Source organism: Anser anser (assembly GCF_964211835.1).
Source record: "Anser anser genome assembly, chromosome: 1".
In the NCBI taxonomy this organism is placed as follows: Eukaryota; Metazoa; Chordata; class Aves; order Anseriformes; family Anatidae; genus Anser; species Anser anser.
Genome location: NC_139720.1, coordinates 59,430,958 through 59,457,069, shown reverse-complemented (window position 1 = coordinate 59,457,069; position 26,112 = coordinate 59,430,958). Strand labels below are relative to the sequence as shown.

At 42.3% G+C, this 26,112-nt stretch overlaps 1 protein-coding gene across 2 annotated transcripts in view; it reads left to right on the top strand.

The window, feature by feature from the left end:
* STAB2 (stabilin 2) overlaps positions 1-26,112 on the top strand; it is a 91,507-nt gene that overhangs the window by 40,973 nt on the left and 24,422 nt on the right. For both annotated transcript variants that reach the window (XM_083812325.1, XM_083812324.1), the window contains exons 27-51: positions 687-782; positions 1,786-1,833; positions 4,239-4,375; positions 4,730-4,844; positions 5,790-5,867; positions 6,046-6,138; positions 6,242-6,349; positions 8,757-8,888; positions 9,909-10,034; positions 11,426-11,482; positions 13,038-13,133; positions 13,656-13,851; positions 14,411-14,506; positions 15,454-15,499; positions 16,193-16,269; positions 17,774-17,899; positions 18,453-18,526; positions 20,453-20,524; positions 22,439-22,558; positions 22,926-22,973; positions 24,099-24,182; positions 24,261-24,407; positions 24,817-24,948; positions 25,284-25,343; positions 25,871-26,047. In XM_083812325.1, coding sequence (XP_083668451.1) covers positions 687-782; positions 1,786-1,833; positions 4,239-4,375; positions 4,730-4,844; positions 5,790-5,867; positions 6,046-6,138; positions 6,242-6,349; positions 8,757-8,888; positions 9,909-10,034; positions 11,426-11,482; positions 13,038-13,133; positions 13,656-13,851; positions 14,411-14,506; positions 15,454-15,499; positions 16,193-16,269; positions 17,774-17,899; positions 18,453-18,526; positions 20,453-20,524; positions 22,439-22,558; positions 22,926-22,973; positions 24,099-24,182; positions 24,261-24,407; positions 24,817-24,948; positions 25,284-25,343; positions 25,871-26,047 — 2,541 coding nt within the window. The remainder of the gene's footprint in view (positions 1-686; positions 783-1,785; positions 1,834-4,238; positions 4,376-4,729; positions 4,845-5,789; positions 5,868-6,045; positions 6,139-6,241; positions 6,350-8,756; positions 8,889-9,908; positions 10,035-11,425; positions 11,483-13,037; positions 13,134-13,655; positions 13,852-14,410; positions 14,507-15,453; positions 15,500-16,192; positions 16,270-17,773; positions 17,900-18,452; positions 18,527-20,452; positions 20,525-22,438; positions 22,559-22,925; positions 22,974-24,098; positions 24,183-24,260; positions 24,408-24,816; positions 24,949-25,283; positions 25,344-25,870; positions 26,048-26,112) is intronic.

The window sequence follows — 26,112 nt, the reverse complement described above, 5'->3', positions numbered from 1 at the left end:
CACACCTCACCTCCTGCACATACCATAGAATTTCCTTTTTATTTCAACCCTGCAACTTCTGCTCAAGATGGAACAAAGCTTTCCACGCAGTGGTACAGCCACCAAAAATGCTATGTGAGCCTCATCAGTTTGGTGCATACACCAAACACAGACCACAAAGCCTGCTCCCAATTCCACCTGTACAGAAGGGCTATCTCAAGCCCAGAGTAAATGCATGCTGCTTCTCTGCCAGCAACTGCAATCTGGATGCAATAGTCTGTTGAGATGTTTACCTGAGTCACACATCTCTATGCAGGCATCTATCAGCTTTATCAGTAGCTGCATGCAGTCAACCTGCAGACAGGACACAGAGACAGAGCTAAATCAAAAAGTCCAGAGGAGCAGAGGATGGATCTACCTTAGTAAGGCGGAGGGACAGGGCTCAGTTTCGGTAGGGAGGAAGTAAGAAAGGGCAAAACAAACGTTTACACGCCTCAATTTAGGACGGGCGAGGGAGCTAGCGCCCTCATCTGGTGGAGTTTGTTCTACAGGGGAATGAAGGAAGTCCATGGAAGATGGTAGAGAGATACTTTGCTAAGGTTATGTCTGTATATGAATGTATATCAGGAAGGGTGTACAGGCTATCTTTGCTCTGGAGTAGCCTCCTGAGTATCTGACAATATTTTTTCTGTCTTTCTGGTTCAAAGGCAACTTGTCAGTTTGAACCTTCTCATGGCTGGGAATGTGTGTGCCCAAAGGGCTACGAAGGAGATGGTAGAATATGCTACGGAAATGCTGCAGATGTAAGTAAGACAATCATCATCTCTGAGTACAGGACCTACTGCACGGTTCTCACACTGGATCTTAACCAGATAGCAAAAACATTATAAACAGTTAGGAAAAATATGATGCCCACCAGTGCTATCTGCAGACTGTGTTCTTTCTGGAGACTCTTGCCTGATACAGAAATGATCTGTTGTGTTTAAAAACATACCTTGGAAAGGGGCCTAAGGGATCTGAGGATATTTCTTTAAAACAAATTTTAAAATGCCAGCCCCAAAGTCCTAACTTTGTAGGTGCTAAGCGCTCATCCCCAACTCGGAGCGATGGGCTCCCAGCTCTTCCAAAATTCTGCCTTGAGCTATGTCTCAGTTGAGATGGTCAATTTATTATGTTCAATTAAACCATGCAGATTGGCAGACAAATAAAGCCAAAACAAGTACATTGGCAAAATAAATATGCATTTAACAGTATAGGAAAAATGAAAGTGTTAGCAGTCACAGTCATCGGCAGTAATCTTACATGCCTCTTAGCACTATCTGCCATCCTTGCTCATACCATCATCTCTCTCTGTTCCAAGCACTGTGGCAGAATTAAGGCTGTCTACCTGCAAGATGATGTGTAAGATGCTGTACAAACACCAACCAAAACAACATATCTTCTTTAAATCCATTTTGCGTTAAGAAATTGTTTATGTTTAGATTCACAGAAAATAAATGCTTAGCCTGAGGTCAGTATCCATTATATACTGAGGTCAGGTGCATCTAATTACAGCTAATTATATCTAACCATTAGATGGCCCAATTTTCAAAAGAGTTGTTAACTCACAACTCCAATTACCAGAAGCTATCACCATTAGAAAAACATAAATGTCCTCCCTTTTCACGCATACTGAAAACCTGCTTTTCCATGTCACATCAGCTGTGCCAGACACAGTGTATTACTCCACAAGGTACAGCAAGGGTACTTTGGTACAGCTAGTTAGAACTCACGTACTCATTGCTCTCTGTTTCTGTTTCCAAACAGGAGTTATCTAGCCTGTCAGAAGCAGCTGCATTTAACCAGTGGGTTAATGTAAGTAGATTTCATGGTTTATATTTCAGCATGTTCAAGTCTGCAGAAAAACATGAGCTTTTTAGCCTTTAGAAATGGGAACCCCAAAGCAATATTCCCATTCTACAGCAGAGGCCTCAGCTCTGGATAGGTACTGAAGTGCCTCTCCCACCAGTCAAAGGGAAACTGATTAACTGGTCCTTGGTTTATGTTTGAAAACCAATTTCTGATCCCAAATCCAAGCAGGCAAGAAAGCTCTGCAAGCAGAAGAGTTAGTTACAAGTGCACTTTCTGAGGCAGGGGGCTAGCCGGGCTATGACCTGTTCTGTACATAAATACGCCTTAGTTCAGAGGACAACAGCAGCGTACAAGCAGAGCCTGAATATGCCACAAGGCATGTTCAGGTCCTCCCATCTTTCCTCATGTAATAAAATTACAAGCAAGTGGAGAGGGAAGGCAGTGCCTTACTGTCCCTATTTTTACTGAGCCCCACACTAGGAAAATGTGACTGTATAGCTGGTCAGTGTGCTGGAGCAAGCAAGAAGGAAAAAAAAAATCAAACCCTGTCTGAGCTTGACTGAGGTCCTGTAAAAAAAGAAGCAGATTAACTTGTTTGGCTTTAGATCAGGGAAGAAACACCAACTTAGATTACCGCTGACTTTATTTTCACATGCTACCACCTATTACTAGGGCAGCGGTAATATTAGAGGTCCTACCCCACTGAGATTGGCATTAGTATGAATAAAGATCAAAACCAGTTTCTTCTATAGAGTTTAAAACCTAAATATAAGAGTTGTATAGAAAGTACATGACAAAGTGAATGGAACAGCGATACATTAATAAATAGCACAAGAAGCAGAAGTTATGGCATATTAGCTGCTTTCGTGCTTTTCAAACTTAGGCTGCTCAGGGACCATTAAAGCACATGACTACAACAGGGACCTCAGGGAGCTACTTGAAAGCAAGGCCAGTGTGGCTAATTTAAATCAGTTATCTGCTTGGCCCTGGGCTCAGACTGCAGCACCAGCAGCTCTAAAGAGAATGAAGCTAATGAAGCTAAAGAAATGAGCACAATAGGAAAGGCTGACCACCTGCTAATGAATGTGCTCTTTAGATAATGAAGCAGGAGAAAAAGAATTAGGGAGCAGATTCTGTATAATCTATTGAAACAGAGACATGGAAATTCCTGCTATACTTCAAAGAAATAGTATTCCTTATATAACAGTCCCTACAAACATGAGCAAGATAGGGAGGTATATCCATCTGTGTGGTTTTTAACTTCATACGTGAGCAGGAATGTGATGTTTACCACATTTCATAACCAAATATTTTTCTTGCTGGTCAGGAAGGATGAAAAAGGGAAGTCTGTTTCTATTTCTATATTTAAATATTTGGAAGGTGACAGTGATGCTAGCTAGAAAAAAAAAATCTTAGAGACAAAGCTCCCAGCTATTAGGAGGAGATAATTCCCTTCTTGACTTAAAAACCAGTATGCATACTGAAGAAACATCAGAATAAGCCAGTTTTCAGGCAGCATACCAGCTACAAATAGGTAGAATGCAAGCTCATATGGCTTCCTCAAGTTTTGCAGTATCAAAAATGGCAAGTTGTGGAGCCTGCAAAAAGTTTGGAGAACCTCATCTTCACCAAAACCACATTCAAGACTTCAGCTCTCCTCTTCCCCCTACCCCTCTCTCAAAAGAAAAAAAAGCACACAACTGGAAAAATCCAATCCAGAGAAGACACTTTCATCTGTAGGGCAGATGCTGACATATGGGAGACGAATCAGTCCTTGCATACTACAGAGCCTACATCCCCCAGCTAAAATTAGAGCTGTCAGCAGCAAGCCCCACTGCGGCACTGGTGGGCATGGATGTCCCTTGGACATCTTAAAGAATCCCAGCCACGTTAAACAGTCTTACTTCAAATGTGAACATTGTGTTACGTGGGTTTCTTATTTCATGGATCTCAATGCTTCTATCTATTAAGTAGAGTGGAGTGCTCTGCAAGAGCAGGTTACTTGAAGCTATCAGTAACCAGTAGTACTTTGCAGACTGATTAATTGATTTATTTTTTTTTTAATTCAGGTAGATAAAAAAGATTCCAGGAAACAGGCTAGCTTTTGTGGGAGTTGAGTTCTCTTGTGTGTCATGATTAAAAAAAGAAAAAAAAAAAATCAATTCTGACCTAAACTTCCCTGTTGCCCTTTAAATGCTGGCAATCTATTATGTAAAATATAGGCACTCATTTACCATTTTTGTACAGCTCTAAGTACTTTTGTTCAAGTCATTGCTCTGTATAATAATTTTTCCTTTCCAGGCCAGTCCCAAAACACGTCACATACACCACCTTGCTAAAAAGTCACGAGTTGCTATTTATAGGTCGTCATTAAGATGAATTATTTTACCTACTTTGCTTTCATGCAGGAGGCTGAGATAAACTCAGTGTTGTCCACCACCTCAAATCTAACTGTCCTCGTGCCTTCTCTTCAAGCAATTGAAAACATGGATGAAGATGAAAAAGCTTTTTGGATGTCAAAGAGTAACATCCCAACTCTACTGAAGTACGTTGATGGTTAGGTTTTGTTTTTAATGAATTGCTTTTAATTCCAAACAAGTCTTTATTATATGAAGCCACTATGGCAAGACAGCTCTTACATTTTTAAGGGAGGGCCATGCGATATTCCTTCTAGTTACAGTGCTATAAATCTCTGTAGCAACTCCACTGAAAAAAAGACGTTATTTGTATCATGCCAGAAATGTTTAAAGGTCAAGCTAAGATCAGAACATAGCTGAACTAGGCACTGTTCAAAATAATTCCTGCTTTAAACCACAGTTTTAGACACACCTAATGTATTTATCTAGAAAAAGAAAAATGAGAAAATACAAAACCTTAAAATCCAGTTAATTTCCTTTAGGTATCATGTATTGACAGGAGCTTACAGCTTTGCTGATTTCCAGAATTTATCGTCCTCTGATATGCTGCCAACATCTCTACAGAGCAACTTCCTACGCTTGTCTAAAGAAAATGGGGTGAGATGACCTGCAAACCACTGTGGTACCATACACCAGACCCTGACCATCACTGCCACCAGCATTTTTGTGTTACAAAACCATACAGACATTATGTACCTGTATTTTAAAGACTATGCCACAAAATTAAAGGAACAGATCAATTACAGGGGGCCCTCTGGGAGGAACATTAACTTGGCTTTCCCCACAGATTTTCTCAGCTGAGATTTGTCAGCAGTATCATTTATTCCTAATGTCACAGTAGCTGCTGCAAACTCTGAACAGTCTCGTAGCAAAGCGGAAGCATAGTCCCTGCCCAGCACAGCCTGTGAACTAATTTAAGATAAAATGCATCAGGGAAACCCAATAATTTATTTTTGAGAACTGGGAAGGTAGGAGGAAGCAGTGGTGCTGCACACGTCTGCATGTGCAACCTGATAGTCCCAAACCACACAAAGGTATTTTTAAAGGTAAATAGCTACATCTGAGAGCCCTTCCACCTCAACCTTTTTATTTAGTGCTCCATGTTCTAAGGAGGATTTTCTGGAAATACATATGGCACATTTAAGCACATCAGCCCCGTTACAGGAGGGAAGAGTTTTCCCCATTGAAGGAAAAACCATGAATGGGGTTCTTGAGGAATGCACAGACATGGGAGCATGTGACAGCAGTGGTGCGGACGGGATTCCATCCTGCCATGGGCAGGGGTGAGTGCACCAGCCCCAAGTGACCACCCCAATGTTACCCCATGGCTTTGCTGTCCTGCACATGGGGAGTAGCACAGAGTCCCCACATCACCTCTTCTGCACATGTTTTCCTGAGGACAACCTGGCCTCTGGCCTGGCACTAAGCAGGGCTGTGGTGGAGCCCCAGGCCAGCGTTTGGAAAGGTGTGGAAACCCACAGCCAGGAAGCTGCAGCCCCCACAGTGCCAAAGCAAACCCCCTTTCTTCTCCTCTCCTTTCAGAACCTCACTGTCGAGGGCGCTCACATCGTGGCTGGCGACATCGCATCCACAAATGGGATCATACATGTTATTGATAAGGTATATGGCCAGGCAGGGACGATTTGTTCCTCTGCACCACAAGCAATGGAACATAGTCAACTGCTCTTGCAAAACATTACTTGTGTAGAACAATATTTTCTATTGCATCTGCTCCTTGCAGCTGCAACCATAGCATGTGCACGTGTATTGACATGGGATCTATCTGCTCTTTTTCCAGGTTCTGACTCCCCTCCGAAGCACTGTCATGCCAAGGCTGCTGGCCCGCCTGGAGCAAATGCCCGATTACTCCATTTTCAGGGGCTACATTATCGTAAGCTTTCACACCTTTTTAAGTATAAAGGTTTGCATTTGAACTACTGTCAGAATATCAGTGATCATCCTCTTTTGTTTGTTTTAAATGTGTTTCACAACAGCAATACGGCCTGGCAAATGAAATAGAAGCTGCAAACACATACACGGTGTTTGCTCCAAATAACGATGCCATAGAAAATTACCTAAGCAAAAAAAACGTTTCTACTCTGGTACGTATTACTCACAGGATATTTCTTAACAACTCAGTTTCTCATTTCAGTGTCAAGTGGATGAATTGAAAGGATACAGAAATAGGAAGAGGGATTAGTTTTCCAGGAATCCAGTAAGTTTGTTTTTACCACCAGAGGAGATGAGGAGGGGTGGATCCACATGTATTTTCCTGGCTCGCTAGAGGAGCCTAGCTATTTGTTCTGGGTTTTGTCCTTCTCTAAAATAAAACAACTCCAATAATATCCAAGACATTTCATCACTAGACTTTCCCATCTTACACCCTAAAAGGAGATCAGTACAGGAATGACCAGGAATAACACTGAAATTAATTTCCTAGGTGAACAAGTCCAGTCCCCCATCATCACTGGCAACACCATCATTAATAATGCCCCAAAATATTCTGACTCTTTCTTAGAGCTAGTGAGACATTTGTCCATGTCACTCCTGCTGGAACAGCATTCACAAGCCACTTCCTGCAAACCATTTCTAGTCCTATCTTACAAGCACTGCTGGCCAGTCCCGGGGTTCAGGGTTCAGAAAAATATCTGAAGTTTTCCTGGCTAGAAGAATTTCCTCTGGCAAACCCATTGCTGCTGCCCTCTCCCAGCAGCCCACACCAGGCTCATGCCCGACCCCGCTACCAGCTCCTCATACCAGCACGGATGTGGCCATCCCACCTCTCCCATGCCAGCCTCTGGCCTCACTCCCAGAGCCAGTTTATATTATTTTGACAGCACACCTCTGGCCAGTTCATATTCCTTTATTCTGATGCCAGCATCATGCTTTAGCTGAAACAATTTCTGTTTCTCTGGCATTTATGCCTTGATATATTTACAAGTCCAAACGGCCTTCTCAGTCCTGTCAGTCTTCTCCCAGGTTATGCTGTTTCCTGGGTCATCCCAGCTCCTTTCTTCACATTTGCTCCGGTTTGAAACTGTTTTACTGAATCCAAGTATCAAGAATCACCCCTTGCAGAGGAGGCTTTACTCATGACTTGCACAATGACATTAATACTTCCCTGCCCCTTCCATAAATACTCGCACTGTGCACTCTCTCCCCACTTCCACAGTCTCCATTTACAGCCAGGAAGCTGAGGAACACAGAGTTCAAATGACTCATCCCAAGACATTTACCTCCAACCAGTAGACCCATGACAGCAGTCCTGTTTGCTACCTCACCGGAAGAAATCACACATGATCAACCCAAATCTTCTCACATGACTTTTGAACACTATTTTAGTTAGTTTTAATAATATCCTCATTTCAACATCACTATAAGAAGCATCTATAATAAATCTTTGAGAGACACACATGTAGCTTTAAGGCATCAGTCCTGTTGGACTCGTGTTGCACACAAACAGAAGTTATTTTCATTTTCACTGCTTACAAGTATGCTTCTTCCACCTTTCTTCTATGCTCCCAGCCTTGCCTGGTGTGGTGATTTGACAAAGAAAATCAGAAAGCAACAGGAAGATGAAGTCTGCCTAAGCCTCATTCTTTTTTACAAAACACCTTGTGAAAACTTTCCTTCAGAGGGAAGAGGTTAGCACAGGGAAGAGATGCCATTTCTTGGCCTCTGAGGAAGCAAGGTTTTGTTCAGAGTGACTTCTCACTCTGTTGGTGATTAAACATAGAAATGAAGATGGATCAGAGTTAACTTTCCTTCAAAGTATACATGTCAGCAGGATTAAACATTGGACATTGATGGAGGTCTATACATTAGCAGTTAGCTCTATCCTAATTGCCACCTTCCTGCCTGCCTGCAGATATTTCTTTGTCAAGCCTGTGGAAAACAAAACAGAATTGGTCCCACCTATGAGATGTAAAGGCCACTACTTCACCCTGTGAGCAAAGCTAGGCAATGTCACAAATCTTGCAGCCTGGGGTTACTTCATGCTTTCACACACCTCTGAAGGAGCCAAAGAGCAAGTAACAGTATGAATGTTCAAAACAAGGGGACAGTAGGCAATGGGATTAGCACAAACATTCATTTAAAGGTTATTCAGGGTTTGCCACAGGGAGAAGGAATGGGTAAGGGGAAGATTATAAAAACATTCTTGAATAAGCAACTTTTGATATCAAATGTAAAGTTCAGAGTGTATCCTAAAAAAATCATCTGATTAACTTTTCAGTGCATCTGTCAGCCAGCCCTATGCACAAAGACACTGCCAGAAACAAACAAATCTTTGTCCCCATCAGTTCATTAGCCTTTTATCCCCCATGACCAGTAAAAGTTGCTTTATGACAGGAAAGCAGACTCTGCACAGTAGAAAATACGAAATAACCTGACTGCTGGAGAAGCTTCTCCTAAATTCAAGCGATTTTGCTCATACCCTTTGGGAAAAGTTTTCCAAAATAACTTTTCGTGCTTTGTTATGTAACTCTGAATTTAATCGTGCGTTTGCAGGTTGAGGATCAAATCCGATATCACGTTGTGATAGATGAAAAGCTCCTGAAGAATGACCTGCACAATGGCATGCACAGGGAGACCATGCTCGGGTTCTCTTACCACATTGGGTTCTTCCTCCACAACAGCCAGGTACTGCTGTCCTCACTTTCTCGATTTTGTAGCAAGTAAGCAGCCAGAAAGAGCTGTGCACACCACATCAGCTTCTGGGACTTAACAGCACAAAAGATGTCACTCAAATGGAATGCCTCTTTCAGACCTGCTTAATTCAAAGTCACCCTGGAAGGGGTCTTTGATTGGATTTGATTTCAGTTATGCTCTTCACATTCATCATCGCTTCTTAGAAGCTACTGTGGTGGACATGCATCTCTAGCTGCCACAAGCTTGCATTATAAAGCAGTCATTAATCTGACTTCCAACAGCTATTAGAAACCTGCCTTCAATTATAACACATGAATTCTATTTTCTGTGGATTTACTCCACCTTCAGACCTAAGAGCTCAAAGCACTTGGCAACAAATATGAATTGCCTTTCAGCACCACTCATGGGAAAGCCAACCACAGAAAGATTAAGCAACCCACACAATTCTGTGGCACAGCCAAGAAGGGAACTTCGTTGTCCTCCCTCTCTGTCTCAGAGCTTCCCCTGGGCACAGGCAAAGGAGAACAGGAAGCTCCTCAGCAAAACAATTTCAGCCCTGCTGCTTGCTCTGCAGAGCCTTGGAAAAAACAGCTTCTCATGGGTCTGAGGAGGACATAAAGGGAGTGTGGGGTAGCAGTGAGATGCTGGAAGCCCTCCTTGAAGGAACAGCTGCCAGAAAGGTCTTCCCTGAACCTCCCTCATTCCCCACCTCCCCAGCTTGACTTGTTTCAGACTCCTTCAAACCCTTTACACCCCACAGTGGAAAAAGCAGCTCTGCCAAATCCTGTTGCTACAGATCTTCAACAGGCTGCACCTCATCTCAGGCCTTCCAGTCCAGCAAAGCGCTTAAATGCATCAACTGGGATGTGAGCAAGTGCTTGAATTTGACTGCACTCTTCAGTTTTCCTGAAGCAAGCCATATGCACTGTTTTTTCTTTCACCCACTACCACTCCTGTTACCATATAACTACAAAATATCTCTGCTGCTTTCTGATTGCATTTCTTTTGCAGCTGTTCATAAATGATGCACCTCTAAGTTATGCAAATGTTGCAACAGACAAAGGAATTATCCACGGATTGGGAAAAGTCCTGGAAATCAAGAAGAATAGATGTGATATTAATGATACTGTGATCACTGTAAGTGGTTCTGTTTGTATAGATGCTTGAAGGCCTATCAGAGGCCATAGTAAAACACAGCTAAAGCATACAGGATACATGACACTATTTGCCAGAAAGGAGTGCATGCAGTTTCCACTAAGGATATTCCTACCAGAGTTTTGGCAACAGTAAAAACTGATTTGATTCTGCAGTCGGTATACTGACTATACCAACAGCCTGGATAAAACAGAATACCACAAGAATAAGCCAATTCCTAAGTTTTAATTTTTCAGTAAATGATTATGCACTATGTTGATACATCTTCTCAGCCAGACCACTTATTTATAAAGTTGTTGGAGGTGGGGGCAGTGTAAAATATTTATATTAAGGGAAAATGGGTTCTTTTCATTCCAGATACAGATTACTTCTGCATATACACATGAACTCCTTGTGCCGTCTGAGTAAAACATTCTCCCCATTTTTTTTTCCCTTTTTGCATATGAAATATAAATGGTTTTAAATTCCTATGAAGAATAAGATGCGGTTTCCTCAGACTGGCAGAGAAAGGTTTTCTTTGTCTTTTCTCATGAACAAGTGAAATAGGACAGCAAACCAGCAGCATACCTTCCTTTTTATGGAGCATACAACAGGCTAGACGGGGCAGACAAAGTGAGACTTGTGCTTTACCTAAAGCATATTTTACAGGTTTATGAACTTTTGTAGACTAATAGTTTTCCTTGGAATACAACCCCATATTTTATTATATTTCACTCCTGGCTTTTCCTCATCTTTGCTCAGTTGGGCACTAGGCACAGTCCTTTGCTTTCTCATAGAAAATTATCTTCCCTGCTATGTTTTAAATGCACCAACATACTTAAACATATTTAAGCCTTTCTAAAAGCAAGCACAGATTTAGCTAATAATATTAAACATTGTATATCAGCTATATACCATATACCTAGGGGGTTTGCAGGACCTGACCTTACAGGTGTGAATAATTCTAGGTTATATCTGCATACACACATAGCATAGGACCACATGAGATTTCTCTAAACTGCCATTGCCCTTATGCCACAAGTAAAGTGCCACATATCCAAGCTTAAGATTTGCTTCATACTGTGATTTCAGGGGGTAGGTCTTTGGAAAGCATCACCTTAGAAGAGCATAGCATAACCAAAAGAGCTTTCCTTCTCCTTTCTCTGGGAGGCTTCCTGTGAGCAATCCCTATAGGTCAGCTGGTGAGGATGTTCTTCTTTATTGAGCAGTCCAGCTACTCTCACCACCTTTAACAAAGGGTTTATCTTGACTGTGCACCTCCTGACTCACCTTGGAGCTGGGGAAATATAACAGGAAATTATGCATTCTTCTATTAAATAAGATGCCTGTAGCTCTACACAGTCTTTGTTAACTACCTTCTATTTGCATTTAAGGAAAAGTGCAGAATTTGTTCACAGCCATCAAGTTGTCCCCCAGGAACAAAAGAAATAGTAAGTACTTTATCATCAGTACTATTGTCTTTTTTTTTTTTAATCAAAACTGAGCATAGATGCATTCAATCCTGGTTTTGTTTGCTTTATACAATTGCCTCAGTTTCAACAAGTCATCATGGTTACTTTGGCCTGCCACATACTTTACTCACAATCAGCAGACTCAATCCACTCTTGATCTAAACCACCTTGGGAGCAAGGGAGCAGACTCAAGAGCAGCTTAAAAACAGTTTTATCTTGAAAGACTAGTTTCTAGTTTACACTGGGGCACCTGAAGAATCCTTTAACTGCAAAGGTTAGCTCCACCATGTAAAACTATGAGGGAGCTGAGCATGGTCCAGAGTGTTTGCTACAGCAGTAGCTTCTACCCTTCTGACAGAGAGTACAGAAGGGCAGTCAGCCTGAACCCAGCACCGTGCCATGTGTTACAAACATACAGAGACCTGGAGGGTTTAAAGACTTCAGGTGCCTAGGTCCCACACATGGGAACTGTGAGTATTTAGCAGGCCCTTGTCAACCACAGGGAAACCTAGAGCCTCTTTGTGTCTGAATTTCATAGAATCATAGAATGGCCTGGGTTGAAAAAGACCTTACAGATCATCTAGTTTCAAGCCCCCTGCTCTGGGCAGGGTTGCCAACCACTAGAGCAGGCTGCCCAGAGCCAAATCCAGCCTGGCCTTGAATGCCTCCAGTGGTGGGGCATCCACAACCTCTCTGGGCAACCTGTTCCAGTGCCTCACCACCCTCTGAGTGAAAACCTTTCTCCTAATTTCTAACCTAAATCTCCCCTGTCTTAGTTTAAAACCATTCCCCCTTGTCTTATCACTATCAACACATGTAAACAGGCATTGCCCCTCCCATTTATACTCTCCCTTCAAGTACTGGAAGGCTACAATGAGTACTCTGGGAAAGCCCCTCTGTTGGGATCATATAAACATATTTTCCTTTATACTTTATAATTATTCTTTTTTCTTTTAATTAGACTAGTTGTGTCAGTAATAGGATTCCAAAAGAGATCAAGTCCCATACACCCAATTAAATTTGGCTGGCACAGCCCTACCAAAGTACTCATGAGTAAAACTCAAACACGTTAGCATTTAATTTTTAACGAGCAGCTGGATGCTTATCTCAATCTCCTAACAAGCATACAGCCAGACTGGTACATCTTCTCCTGAAAACAGACTTCCCCTACTGTTTCCAGACCTGGAAGATAACGTATTAATAGCTGTTTTTGCAGTATTTTGACACTCAGTTTTCCAAAAGAGAGCTGGGAAGAACAGGAAATGTTGCAGAAAGAAAGTTTGCACAGAAACTTATTCTGAGCAGAGGCAGTATTAGACATCTTTGCCACAGGGCACTTAGTTAAATTGAACATATATTCTCCAGCAAAAATCATTTTAGCTAACTCATTTTTATTGCTACAAGTATTTCCTTAGCTTTCATTGCAAATGTATGAGTCAGCGACAGCATACATAATGTCAAATTTTTTAAAACATTTGAAAGTCGCTGATCCATATTACACAGAAGTGCAGCTGTTTCTCCAATGTTCGCCCAGGCAGGGGAGAAGAAATATTGTGTCTTCTCGGAAAGCAACATGAGGATGTACACCGTCCAGATCGGATGCCAGCCAAAGTGCGCTAAAACCGTCATTGTGAGTACACCGTTCCTGTCACGGGAAAGCCAGAAATCCCCATCCTGAAACTTCACCCTCCTCATAACTGTCTCTAAACACACACACAGCACGTCCAGGTGATCCCTAATGGCTGTACACAGAGGTCTTGTGTTTGTCTGGGGACTGGATACAGCAGAGATCAGAAGGCTAAAGGCTGCTGATGGCTGGAGCAGGGGAAGGAGTGGGATGCAGAGGGAGTTTGGGAAGGGTAACACCATGTTTGTCCCTAGCAATTCCTCCACCTTTCCCTGGGGTGGCAGAGGACACCCACATCCCAACAAGGACTTGGGGTGGCAGCCTGAGCCCAGGCACAGTAAAGAGCGAGGCCACAGACAGCAGAGCTCAAGCACTGCTAAAAATCCACACCTACAGCTCCCTCCACCCAGCAGCAGTCCCGAGAGATGGTGCCCAGTGGCCACATGCATACAGCCATGCCTGGAGGGGCCAGGGTCCCCCTCTGCCCTGATGCTGACCCTCAGCATGGTGTTTCTCTGCCTGCAGACCAGGGAGTGCTGTGCTGGCTTCTTCGGGCCACAGTGCCAGCCCTGCCCTGGGAAGGCTGGGAGCGCCTGCTTCGGCAATGGTATCTGCATGGACGGCATCAACGGCACTGGCACCTGCCAGTGCGGAGCGGGGTTTGTCGGCACGGCCTGCGAGAGCTGCAGCGAGGGCAAGTACGGCCGCAACTGCGATCAAGGTACCGAGCGCCCCGAGCCACATTTGTGAGGGGGGTGAAGAGAGGGTGATGAGGACTGAAGGGAAATGATGAGGCCTGCAAGATGCAAAAGGAAGTCACTGTGGTTAGCGACCTACATGGCCAGCTTTAAAAATAAGGTGTTTTCCCTCAGGTTTTTCAGCTGACCTGGGGGAAGTCCCATGTTAAGTCTCCAAGGGGAAGGTGAAACCTCCTGAGTCCTTCTAGCTGCATTCATTCTATATCCTGGAATGTACATTGCTTTCAAGATAATAGGCCAGTCCTAGAAATATCACTAACTTCTTTCCTTTCCCTGTTATGGCATTTTATCACTATTTTGTTGATAGAGAAGACCTTACTTAAAGACAACGCCTCCTACACTGGCTATTTGCAGGCTTAGAGTGGCATCCAGCATGAATAACCCTCTTTAACACTGCTTTTTCACCAATGGTTCCCATTAAAACACAGTTTCAGTCCCTGTATTTGGGAACAGAGGAAAAATAAGAAAAATTTGAAGTTAGATGCATTCTAAACACTGGTTTCCTCCCATCTCCCCCCACAGTGTGTGCATGCGTCCATGGGAAATGCAGCAGTGGGATCGATGGGGATGGCTCCTGTGAATGTGACGTCGGCTGGAGGGGAGTGACATGCGAGAGTGGTGAGTGCCCCTCTTTTGTCTTCTTGGGAAAGCAGCGAGCATTTCAGGAAAGGACAGAACTGCAGCAGTGACCAGAGCCCAGTGTCAGGTGTCCGAGTGACCAGAGCCCAGATATCTAGCAGCTTCCCATAGGCCCGTGCTCAAGGAATTAATCACTGTACTAATAGCAAGTCAGCTGCTCATGAGACTTAAATGCCTTACTTAGCTAATTCTCTAGCTGTGACACCCTGTAGCTGTCCCAAAAGAACATCCTGTTTATTAAGGCTGTGTATTTTGCAGAGCAGAGTTAGCTAGCACATTCTAATCCTCAGGTCCTCCTTCCAAGAGTTTTGATAAGTTGATTTAGCTATACAACACTGGATATTAAATTATGTTCTTGTTAATGCAATAAAAATTAACTAGCAAATAAATCAGTTTGTCTTGATTTAATACAGCTCCTATACCCAATTAGATTACATTTAGACATAATTGAAATGTATTAAATATCTATTTCAGAAATCTGTATAATAAATTTTATAAATGCATTAATAATAGCATTCAATATCTATTGTAAATTTGCTCAGGACAAAAACAGTAACGAAAAGAACTTTATAGCTAATGCTGACAGAATTTCAGTGGAATTTGAGCAACTTTCAGTTCCTTTGGAAACCCTAAACTTACGTAATTAAACTAACTATGTGCAAGACTCAGAGTAAAGATAAATGACAACAGGTGAAGTGTTTTCCTGACAACATGCTGACATGCCTTTTCTTCAACACCACGTTTAAATGGTACCTGCTGATCTGTAGAGAGAGTCATTTAGCCAGAGGGAAGGCCTGCTTCCTTGTAAGCAAGTGATTGCCTGGTGCAGGAGCCAGAGCTCTGCATGGTGGTCATGTAAAAGTTGCAAACTAGAAGGAAATTGACTTGAAAAGGTCTGATTCCTGTTTCTTTTTTTTTTCTTGCAGAAATCAAGGATGATGCATGTAACACCTCATGCCATACTAGTGCTAAGTATGTATAAAATCTACTTTTTTGGATGAGGGAGGAGAAAAAGGGGATCTCTTGCAAAAGTATGGCCTTGCTTGCTCTTTTTGAAGACTCCTCAGCAACACAGATAACACTCTTGCTTTTCACCTCAGAGATAAGGGGCAACGTTGATATAATATATTCAGCGATGTGGCAGAAATGTTCAAAAATATCAGTGTTAAAAGGGAAAACAATTGAGATTTAGGGGGCAAAGGGAGGTAAGACATCCCACCACACAGTAAAGAAAGACATTTAAACCCACGCTTGCATACAGAAGGCTAAACTGTACCCCCCTGCACTTCTCCCCCTAAAAAAAAAAAGAAACACACCTTGAACCTGCGGTACTCAGACACCCAACTACCACCCCATGAATATCAGTTCTGCTGTGTAAGTTGAGTGTACACAAACAAAAATTTGTGCAGTTTTTGGGTGAGCAGGATTTTCTGAGGTTCTGCATGAGAAAATAGGACAGCTGATAGCCAAAACATGCATATTTAATACTTAAAATAACATATCTAAAACACTTTCAGAGAGCTTGGTCTGGCTGAGTTCATTTTTATGGTTGTCACTGCAACATACTATGTGGTTAAACACTTCTTTATTTCTGTGCAACTTTGGAACAGTGCAGAGCAAAAGACCTGACTTTTTAATGTCACCTGCCTCTTTTCATGTGTCTAGTTGCCTTCTCCTATCGAACGGGACTGCCTATTGCAAGTGTGCAGCTGGGTTCACAGGGAATGGGACATTCTGCACAGGCAAGTGGACTTTGTCTCCTTGTTGAAAAAGAGTGCCTGAAATGCACTGTGATCACAGTGAAATAGTGGAGCTGGTGAGAGATGAGCACTCCCCTATGCACCAGTTAAAAACAGGAATTGCTGCCAGTTTGCTCAAAATGAGTGAAAGTGCAACAGGTGCAGATTCATAGCAAACAAAGGGATCAAAACCTTCAAGTTGTGGGGCATTGTGCTAAGGGAGGCCAGAGAAGAGGGAACATACTGTGCACAACCCAGGCCCCATTGTTTGCAGAGTAATGAAACCTGGATTATGACTTTTACTCCTTTTCCAACAAAGCCCAGCAAACAGAGACCAATTCAGGGTACAATAGCACTTCCAGCTATTGAGAGCCGTATACCCCTGCCATTTCCTCAGCCTTTTGAACTTGCACAGATTTCTGGGGTGATAAAATTGACTTCTGGAGCAGGGAGATCTGAGACACCCTCAGAAAAGGGCAACAGCAGCTTATCCTAGCTGTCCCTCCAAGAGCCTCGGATATCCAGATTTATGAAGTAGACTGTTTCCAACTACAGTGGCTGTAATGTTACAGTTTCTTTACCTAATCCGTAACTGATTAAAATCCTAATGCTCTTAGGAACAGAAGCATATCTGCCTGACAATGGCTGGCAAGGTCCTAATCAAAGACCTTAACACTCTTAACTCTGGATGCTTTGATTTTTTCTTCTGGCACAAATTACCCAAGGCCATTTTAATGTACCAGTATGAAATCTCCCATGCACAGGGGGATGTAGGTCACCCTATAGGGGCTCTGTGCTCGCCCATAGACCCCTGCAGAAGGATTCCCAGGCAAACACCTACAGAAGTCATCTCCCCAGGCTGGCTGTTAGAGCTGCTGGAACAGCCATTTGAGGTCATTTGAGACAAAAACTAAAGTAATGTTTGAGCTAGTTTGATTCACAGTGGAGATCAGAAGAGGCCCCCTCCCTGCTTTCTAGGTAGCCAGGCAAGATCATTTTGTGAGCCTCTGACTCATCCAGGGCTGCAGAACAGCACAAGGTTCCATCTGAGTAAAAACCAGGATTTTTTCCTCACAGGAGGGCTGGGTGGTATTAGAGTCAAGACCTCCTGCAAGAAAAGGCCATTTGATCTGTGTGCAGAAAAGGGCATGCTAAGGAAAAGCTCCAAAAGCCTGTTTAATCTAGAAAAGAGTACAAAGGGCTCTTTTTTTGTTGGAATGTGCAGAATCATGAAATGGGAAGTTACCAAAAAGCAGTCCTGGATGAATTCTTGTCTTCCAGACCAGACACATCTCAGCTTTCCCTCTTGCAGTAAGAGATAATAATAATAATAATAAATAAATAAATAAATAAGAGATAATAAATAGCTAGCACTAATGACATCTATGATCTCCTAAATGAGAAACATTCAGAAGATGTCAACAAATCCCTTTAGGAGTTTGAGACAACTATCTGAAAGAAGCTATATATGCATATTGGTTTAAACTGAGTTGTCACCTCTGTTCAGCTATTGATGCTTGTGAGACCAGCAATGGTGGCTGTTCGGACAAAGCAGAGTGCAAAAAAACAACGCCTGGAAATAGAGTGTGCATCTGCAATTCTGGGTACACTGGAGACGGACTAGTCTGCATCGGTAAGCATTCCCAATGTCTCATATATCACCAGGAGGGAAATTACAGGAGTGAACTTTCCTGTACGTGGAAGGAGATCCGTGTTCTGCTATTATCCTAAATGCAGTTTCCTGATACTAGAGACCTTGGTGCCAAAGGCACCTCAACAGTCTTTCTTGCAGCATCACGTGGTTAATACTACTTGACAAACCTTGTCACCCAAAGCAGCACAGTGTGACACCAAAATTAATAAAGATCTACCTCTCAGTAAAGATAGCCCCATCACTGTCAGGTTCATGTGCTCATGTTCCTCTGACCATTGCAGACTTAAAGACTTTGAGAGACTGCTGTACCATACCTCTCCCCAGGTATGGTTTTAAAAATGCTGACAGCAATGTTTTAGCTTTTACCAAGGCAACTACAAGGGCCACACTGATAATAACTAAATCAAATGACTTTCATTGATTCATAGCTGTCCAAAATCTGCATTCCTAGCATGCTTAACTTAAGATTCACCCTTCTTGGGTTTTCAGAAGTCACTCATTTTTATTTTTTGCTACTGTTTGTTTTACAAAGAAATAAACCCCTGTCTGGAGAACAATGGTGGATGTGACAGAAATGCAGAATGCACCCAGACTGGACCCAATCAAGTGAGTACTTTGTCAGCACAGATAAATAAGACTGGCCAACTGCTTACAGCTTGGGGTGGGAGGGAATATTCCCATCTCAACTTTGTTCTTAAATGGAAAACTGTGTTTCATACTAAAAATTCTAAAAAAATGTATGCTTCCCTCAAAAAATGTATTTGAGGGGGAATCTGCACAAACATGAAAAATTGGATGTCATTGAGAGAAATGACATTCTATGATTCTGTGAAATCCAAAACTGCAGAGGAAAGCAATATTATGCTATTTCAAACAATTGTTTTTCCCCCTTGGGAGGTTTTCATGTGAAAACCTGTTAGTTTCAAAGTATTGCTAGACGTTTCTTTTTACTATTATGGAATTTTTCCATGGACAGTTTCTATTTCAGACTAGCCCTTCTCCCAACATAACTCAAGCATAACACAAAGAAACAAAAGAGACTGAATCACAATTCTGCTACAACGGTTACAAAATACCAGGACCTCCTGTTCCAGTGTTCTACAACTCCCATGCAGAAATATGGAGTATTCTCCAAAGAAAGAAGTGCAAAAGGGCTAAGGGGAAAAGGGTTAACAAGAAACAAATTGGCCCAGGCAATCAACTGACAGATTAGTGTTTCTATTTTTATACCAGATCCATAAGAAGCTGAATTCCCTGACTGCAGCACTTCCTTGTCATCCCTCTACAGTTTCATATTGGTTAGTGAAGGACTGTAATCCTCCAGGAGGCACTGTACAGCCATATTTATTTGGGAACAATGCATAAAACAGATCAGGAGTCAGAAGCCAGCTCCTGCCTTCCACTTGTCCAAGGACAGGAGGGGCAATAATCCCCATCAGCCCTTTTAGCCTGTACTGATCAATTAACTCTTTCCTTTGACTGTCATTAGCAAGTGAGCACATTTCTGACGGGAACACAGAACCACTTACTCCTTCCCTGGCCCTCTGAACAAGACAGCAAAGAGTTATTTTCTTCCACAAACCCTCACTGGTAATAGAAGTAGTGGCTACAATATAAGTATTTATCCTTCCTCACCCATGGGAATAGAGTTAACATGGGAGCAGTAATAACCTCTGCTACAAAATCACTTCCCTGCAGAGCCAAGCCTATAAAGGCCAGAAAACACTTTTGCTTTCTGTAGGAGTTTCAGCTGTTCAGATACATAAAATTCTGCTATTACACTGCCTATCACATTTTTCTCTGATACAGAAAACTCCTTGCAAATTCAATCTCCTACATATTAAACATGCATTCTAAAATGAGGGCATCAAGCAGTGAATTGGAGAGAAGTCATTTTTTTGCAGCCATGTCACAGTTATCACAAAAATGAAAAAAAAAAACTGCAAACCAGAGCAATCTTGACATAAACATCAAATACGTTGCCACCAAGTGCAAAGCTATCAGTAACATCAGGACACAATCCCAAAAGCGTTTTGCAGATATGTTTGGTTTTGTTTTTTTTAAAGAGATGAAAAAGAGAGAGATAGAGAGAAAGAAAGAAATACCAATTTAGAGAGATAAAATGGGGGAAATGAATTAGGATTTTAGCCTGTTTTACTGACAAGATGACTATCTGCAGATGTCCAAAGGGTCATTTCAAGTGACCAGAACAGCAGAGGTGAGACAAAGAGATGGACAGGCAGAGAAGGGGCACATAGGGTCTCTTGGAAAGTGTTACTTCACAGTTTCAGTCTATGGTTTCTCAAGCTGGCTAAGAAGCATCAGCAGAAGAGATGAAGTACTTTTAGCTTAATAAAGTTTAAATCATCTCACTAAGAAATGGGATTCTGAGTTCCTCCCATTTACCAGAAGCGTTAACGGGGGGGGGGGGGGGGGGGGGGGAGAAATGTAAATTAAATTAAATATAAATGTGTTGAAAAAAAAAATCAAACACCTTTCCCTATATGCATGTTTCCTATTTTTCCTCTGTAGGCAGTATGCAATTGCTTGAAGGGATACTCTGGAGATGGCAAAAGATGCACATACATCAGCTTGTGTTCACAAGTAAGTATCACTTTAAGGAGAGTACAGTCTTGTGATAACCATTACCCTCTGGGGTTTGGTATGCATTCAGAACTAAGTCAGATAGGTAGATCACTCCTTCTATGCCCAAAAAACACTTAGATTAGTATCTAGTTTTCAAACATGTTTAGTTCAGTTCTTGCTTTAGTGCTGTTACTATATTGGAAACTATGCAGTAAGGACTTTTCCTGGACCACAGCCTGGACACAATACAAGGGCCTGGACTCATCACAGAGTCCCAAAAACAACTTGAAATCAGATCTGGAGAAACAGACCCTGGTCTGTAATGGTAAATTGTAAGTCACATCTCCTAAGCACATTTTTTGTTACTGATAATTCAAATAAAAAGCCAGTATATCTAAATGTGTGTTCGCAACCCGAAGGTTGCGAAGGAAAAACCAACATTTTAGTTAGTATGAGGAAAAAAAATGCAGTTTCTTGGCAAAACAATTAAAGAGCATGGGACAAATGATAAGAGACAGAAGCGTGAACTATAACGTGTTACCTATAATGACAAAAAAAAAAAAAGGAGATCTTCAGTGGCCAGTTCTAGCTATTCTAGGAGCCAGGTGATTGGAAACCAAAGAAAAGAACCTATGATAGGTCAAAACCACCATGTATTTTTAATATTCTCCTGTCACTAGGCCCACTAGTGTGATTTGGGACCATATCTGGGCAGCCTGATCAAGAGGAATGACCAAGACTCCAACACATCACCTTCTCAGGCTGAAATATTTATAGCCAAATCAGAGCAGCAAGTCCTCACCCTTGCTGGGTCATTACCAGTAAAATCCATTTTAGGGCAAACAATTGGAGGCCTGGGCATGACTGGAGTAGATGATTCCAGTGGAGGTCCCAGGCCACACTCTCACCTGGAGCAAAGCTCCCATAGAGCAAGTGAAAAGCCAGAGCCCCACAGACCGACATGCATCCCTGTAGATGCATCATACAGTGCATAACAACACTGCAAGCTGCAGCAGAGGCAGGTTACTGAACCATGACAGAGGACACAGGGTGGTAGGTGGGTGGGAAGATTAAAACTTTTCTTCATTGGAAGGTCAAAAGAAAAAAAAAAAATTCTCCGTACAAATCATTTCTCTTCTTTGCCTCCCCAACTCCACAAGTTGCAACCCAGGTTTTCCCATGACATTCCCCATCCCGACCTTCATCTGTCGCTGCAGACTGAGAATTAGCCACATCCATTTCACACAGTCACTGCTAACCACGTGCTCATGAGCAATGTGGTGCTCTGCACCAGCCGCATTGCTCTGCTTCTTGGCAGGCTGCAGCAGGGATATATCTACTCTCCCATACACATTAATCCTTTGTGCTCAGAGCACAGTGACAATAATTCTCATCGTCCCCGACTGGCCTGTCAGCAGACTTTCTCTAACCTTGAAAGGTTGCTGAGATGAAAGAGCAAGGGCAAAGTCAGAAGCTGGAGGACGGATAGCTCAAAATTATGAGCCACTGTTTCCTATGCTTTTTCTTTTTCCTGTGCCATGGTCTGGCTATTTTGCTTCCACCTGGCTAATGATGGCATAAAAAGAAAAAAAAAAAGAGCCTTAAAAATGTTACCATTAGACTAGAAATTAATCTGTCTTCAACGTAGCCAAACCTCTGTGCAGCAAAGCCTCATAAAAAGCTATAATAAACCCAAAGGAGGTTCTGCTCCTACTCAGGGCCCATAGTAAAGGATCCCTGAGGTAAGCATCACTGGGAAGGACACCACAAAACAAACACGTAGAAAGAAAACAAGACAACTTTCTCAGTTTTTCCTGATTTGCTCTCAAGTTCAGTCCTCTTAAGCTATATATGTGCAAAAAAAAGTGATGACCTAGAATTGTTTTATTACACCTGGAAATGAAGGAATATTTTAAATTTTGTTCTTACCAGAATAATGGAGGCTGCAGTGAGTTTGCCATCTGTAATGACACCGAGCTAACAGAAAGAACCTGCACCTGCAGACGTAACTATGTTGGAGATGGATTTAAATGCCGAGGCAATATCTACCAGGTAAAGCATTGTACATGTCTGCTTGTTGTTTTTCAGATAGCTATTTCATACAACAGCTGTCTCTTGAAGACATGCCTATTTTTTCTTGGATGCCTTGGTAAATCTAGCCCACAGTTTGCAGTTTGTAGAAAACAACTACACTGATGGACAGTTGTTATGACTGCAGTACTAGCACATTAACACTGGTATTTTTAAGTTTCAAAGAAGCCTGTTAATTCATAGAGCAAGGTAAGATAAAACAGGAGCGATGGGAAGCATTCACTCTAAGCCAAAAATTCCTTCTTTTTCAAGTGCTGCATTTGGTAGGATTCTATAGATGTTGCTCCAGATTTGCAGCATTGTTACAAAGTCTTGTTCTTGGTTCTAGGAACTTCTCAGGGACTCCAACACATCTAGGTTTTATTTTCACTTAGAGGTAAGAAAAAGGTTTTTTTGTTTGTTTTTTGCATTGAGGGTGTGGAGGGGGTGGGAACAGGAAAGGATCTGTTGTGTACCAACACCCTTCAACGTAATCAGGACTGGATTTGGATCACCAGTCCCAATCGTCAGTCACTAATACCAGAGATGCTCCAATTTAAACTATTAACTGCTATTAAAAACCTCTAGAGAATTAATAATTAAGAAAATTATGGGAACGTAAGACCTCTAGACCAGGCATAAAATTGAAGCATTTACCTGTTGGTCTGAGATCTTCCAGCACTTGTCTGAATCCTGAGGTGAGCAAATATCATTTTTCTACCACCACTGTTGCATTTCCAGTTTGCTACACCATTTCCCATTCTCCTTCTGAAACATCACAGGATGTTGATATGCTTTGCTGATGTGCATTGCCAGTTATTGCTGTTTTCCAGAGAACAGCATCAGCAATTACCTGCTTACCCATGAGGCTCAGAACAGCATGAATCTATGTATTGGCTTACTAGTCAAAGACATATTTTAACTTTGATTCTGCTGCCATGGTAGATGAATGAATTTGTCTCACCTTAGCAGAGCTCTCTGCTTATTTCAGGTTACCAGTGGTCATTGCAATGTGCCTGCAATACTCCAGGTCCATTTGTACCACTAGCAGTAATCAATTTATGCCTAGGTATGAGCAACCATGTATCAGCTAAATGCATGTACAAACACATTCAAACATCTGTTTTTAGACCTCTCAAGATTAACGGATTTATTCAGTCTCCTTGCCCAGAAGGAAATAGCCCCCTTCATCATCCCTACACTTAGCATTGATTGAGAGCTTTCCCTCTCATTGTCCTGTTCATTATTGTAGAGGAAACGGGCTAAGCTATAAAACAAAAGAATGAACAAAAGAGAGAAAAAAATATCAGTTTTATGCACAGTGGTTGCAGGTGGGGATGAGAAGGAAAGCCCACACCATAGAAAGAAGTTTCTCTCCCCCTCACGTTGCAGTGAAGGGAGCTGAGCGTGTGGCAGCAACAGGGCTGTGGGCACCACGTCCCACACAGTGGGGTTGCCCTGGCTCCACATGAGCTATGTGCACTAACGACTCTGTTCTGCTTTGTCCTTTTAAATCTGGCAGGCCTTGTCTATCAGAGATATTGCTGGCCCAGGCCCTTTCACTCTGTTTGTGCCTCACACAGACGTATTAAACAGCAACCCACAAGTAAGTAAGAAGGCTGGGAGTTTTCGGATTGAGACACCTTGCTCAGCTGCATCTCAACTCCTCTGCTCTCTATTACAGGTGAGGGACTGGCTCGCCAAAGGGGAGATGGCACAAATCCTTCGGTACCACATGGTGGGCTGTGCCAGCCTGCTGTATAGCAACCTGAAGACAGTCAGGAACGTCACCTCTCTGCATGGGGACCAAATACAGATCACCTATTCTCAGGTAACAGGGTGAGGAAAAGGTAAGGGTCTGAATAATAAAACTGTCTGCTCTCATTTAACCTTTTTAAAAACTGTAATGTTCCTTTTTCTCCTCTGATGCATAAAAATAAATAGTATTAAAAAATTAAAAATTGTCCATTCAGGCAAAATATTCAGTACTTACCTGCTACATTAAGACTGGAGTTGTACCATCCTCGCTTTGATGCGAGTTTTCTTACCCTCCAGCTCTGGTTTGTTTGTGTTCTTCAAAAAACCTCTCTCTCATCATGTTTGTAAAACCAAAAAGTAATTTATTAAAACAGAAGCAACTATTTGTTTCCAAGAAAGGAGGGTCACTCTATAATAGAAATTTGGCATAAGCCTCATTGTCCAACGAGGTTCCACAGGACACATCTTTGTTGCCTTTTCAGAATTCAGTGTATTTGAACAATAAAGCTGAAATTATATTCAGTGATGCTGTTGGCACAAATGGCGTGATTCATATCATAAACCAAATCCTGGTCCCATCACATATTCAGGATTTCCCCCCAGGCCCTAAGAAGGTGAGTGCAGCTTTTTGCCATTCTTGTCTCAGGGGCTTTTATATCTAACTGTAACTCTAGTTATCATGCAAGTCATACAAAAAGCAGCATTGCTAAGACAACCTTATTTGTCAATGTCAAGTTATTTTTATATAAGTTTAACGTTATATTTAAAATTCCTCTTATACTGTTCTTAGCATAAATATAATTCCTGAGTAAATTCCACATGAGGCTTTTACAATGGCTTTGATTTCATAACAAAAAGCTTACAGGGGAAAGCAAGCTAATATCTACTTTTAAAATATCCGTATGATGTATTTATTAGATAAATCTCCTGACTATTCCTTTCTTTGTAGGAAAGCCTAAAAATGGTTGCAGCCAAACATGGGTACATCCTATTCAGCAATTTGCTAGAGGTAAGTGGACAAGAGTCAGCAGCCATCAGGCACAGGTTTTAAACAAATACAAGCAACAGCAACAACAACAAAAAAGCACAGACAGTATGCACAATATCACTAGCAGGATGGTGCTCAGTGGAGCCAAAGGACTCACAACAAGGTACGTGACACCCCCAGTCACCACCTGGCTCCCTCCAACAGACATGGGGGAGATGTCAAGCAGACCCACCGCCAGGTTTCCCCTTCCCGCCCAGCTCTGTCCTACCATGTCAAATTACGTGGCCAAGGTTTGGCCCAAGTATGACTTTAAGCCCAAAGCTAGGCCTACAACATGATTTTTGGTGGACAGATGAAATGCTTCTGGGTCATTTAACTCAACTTGGGCAGCTCAACTCTGTTTTTTAAAGTCATGACATTTGCAAGCTGGTGACCAGGCAGCCCACGTGGCCACTGCATCCCAGTTATACCAGCATTCACCTCGTAAGGTCAATATCCTTTTAGAGGGAGCATTAATCTCATACACATAGAATTTTGGCATGTTGCAGAAAAACAACCTGCTTGGGCTGATCAACGATCCCATTCACAAACCCGTCACGCTATTCTGGCCCACGGACACAGCTATCCGTGGGCTGCCACAGGAACAGCAGGATTTCCTCTTCAAGAAATCCAACACGGACAAACTGGTGCAGTACCTCAAATTCCACATCGTCCGTGACGCTGAGGTAAGACCCATGCTTTTTTAGGACTATTGCCAAGGCAAAGACAGGGAAGCCTGGACATGCACATC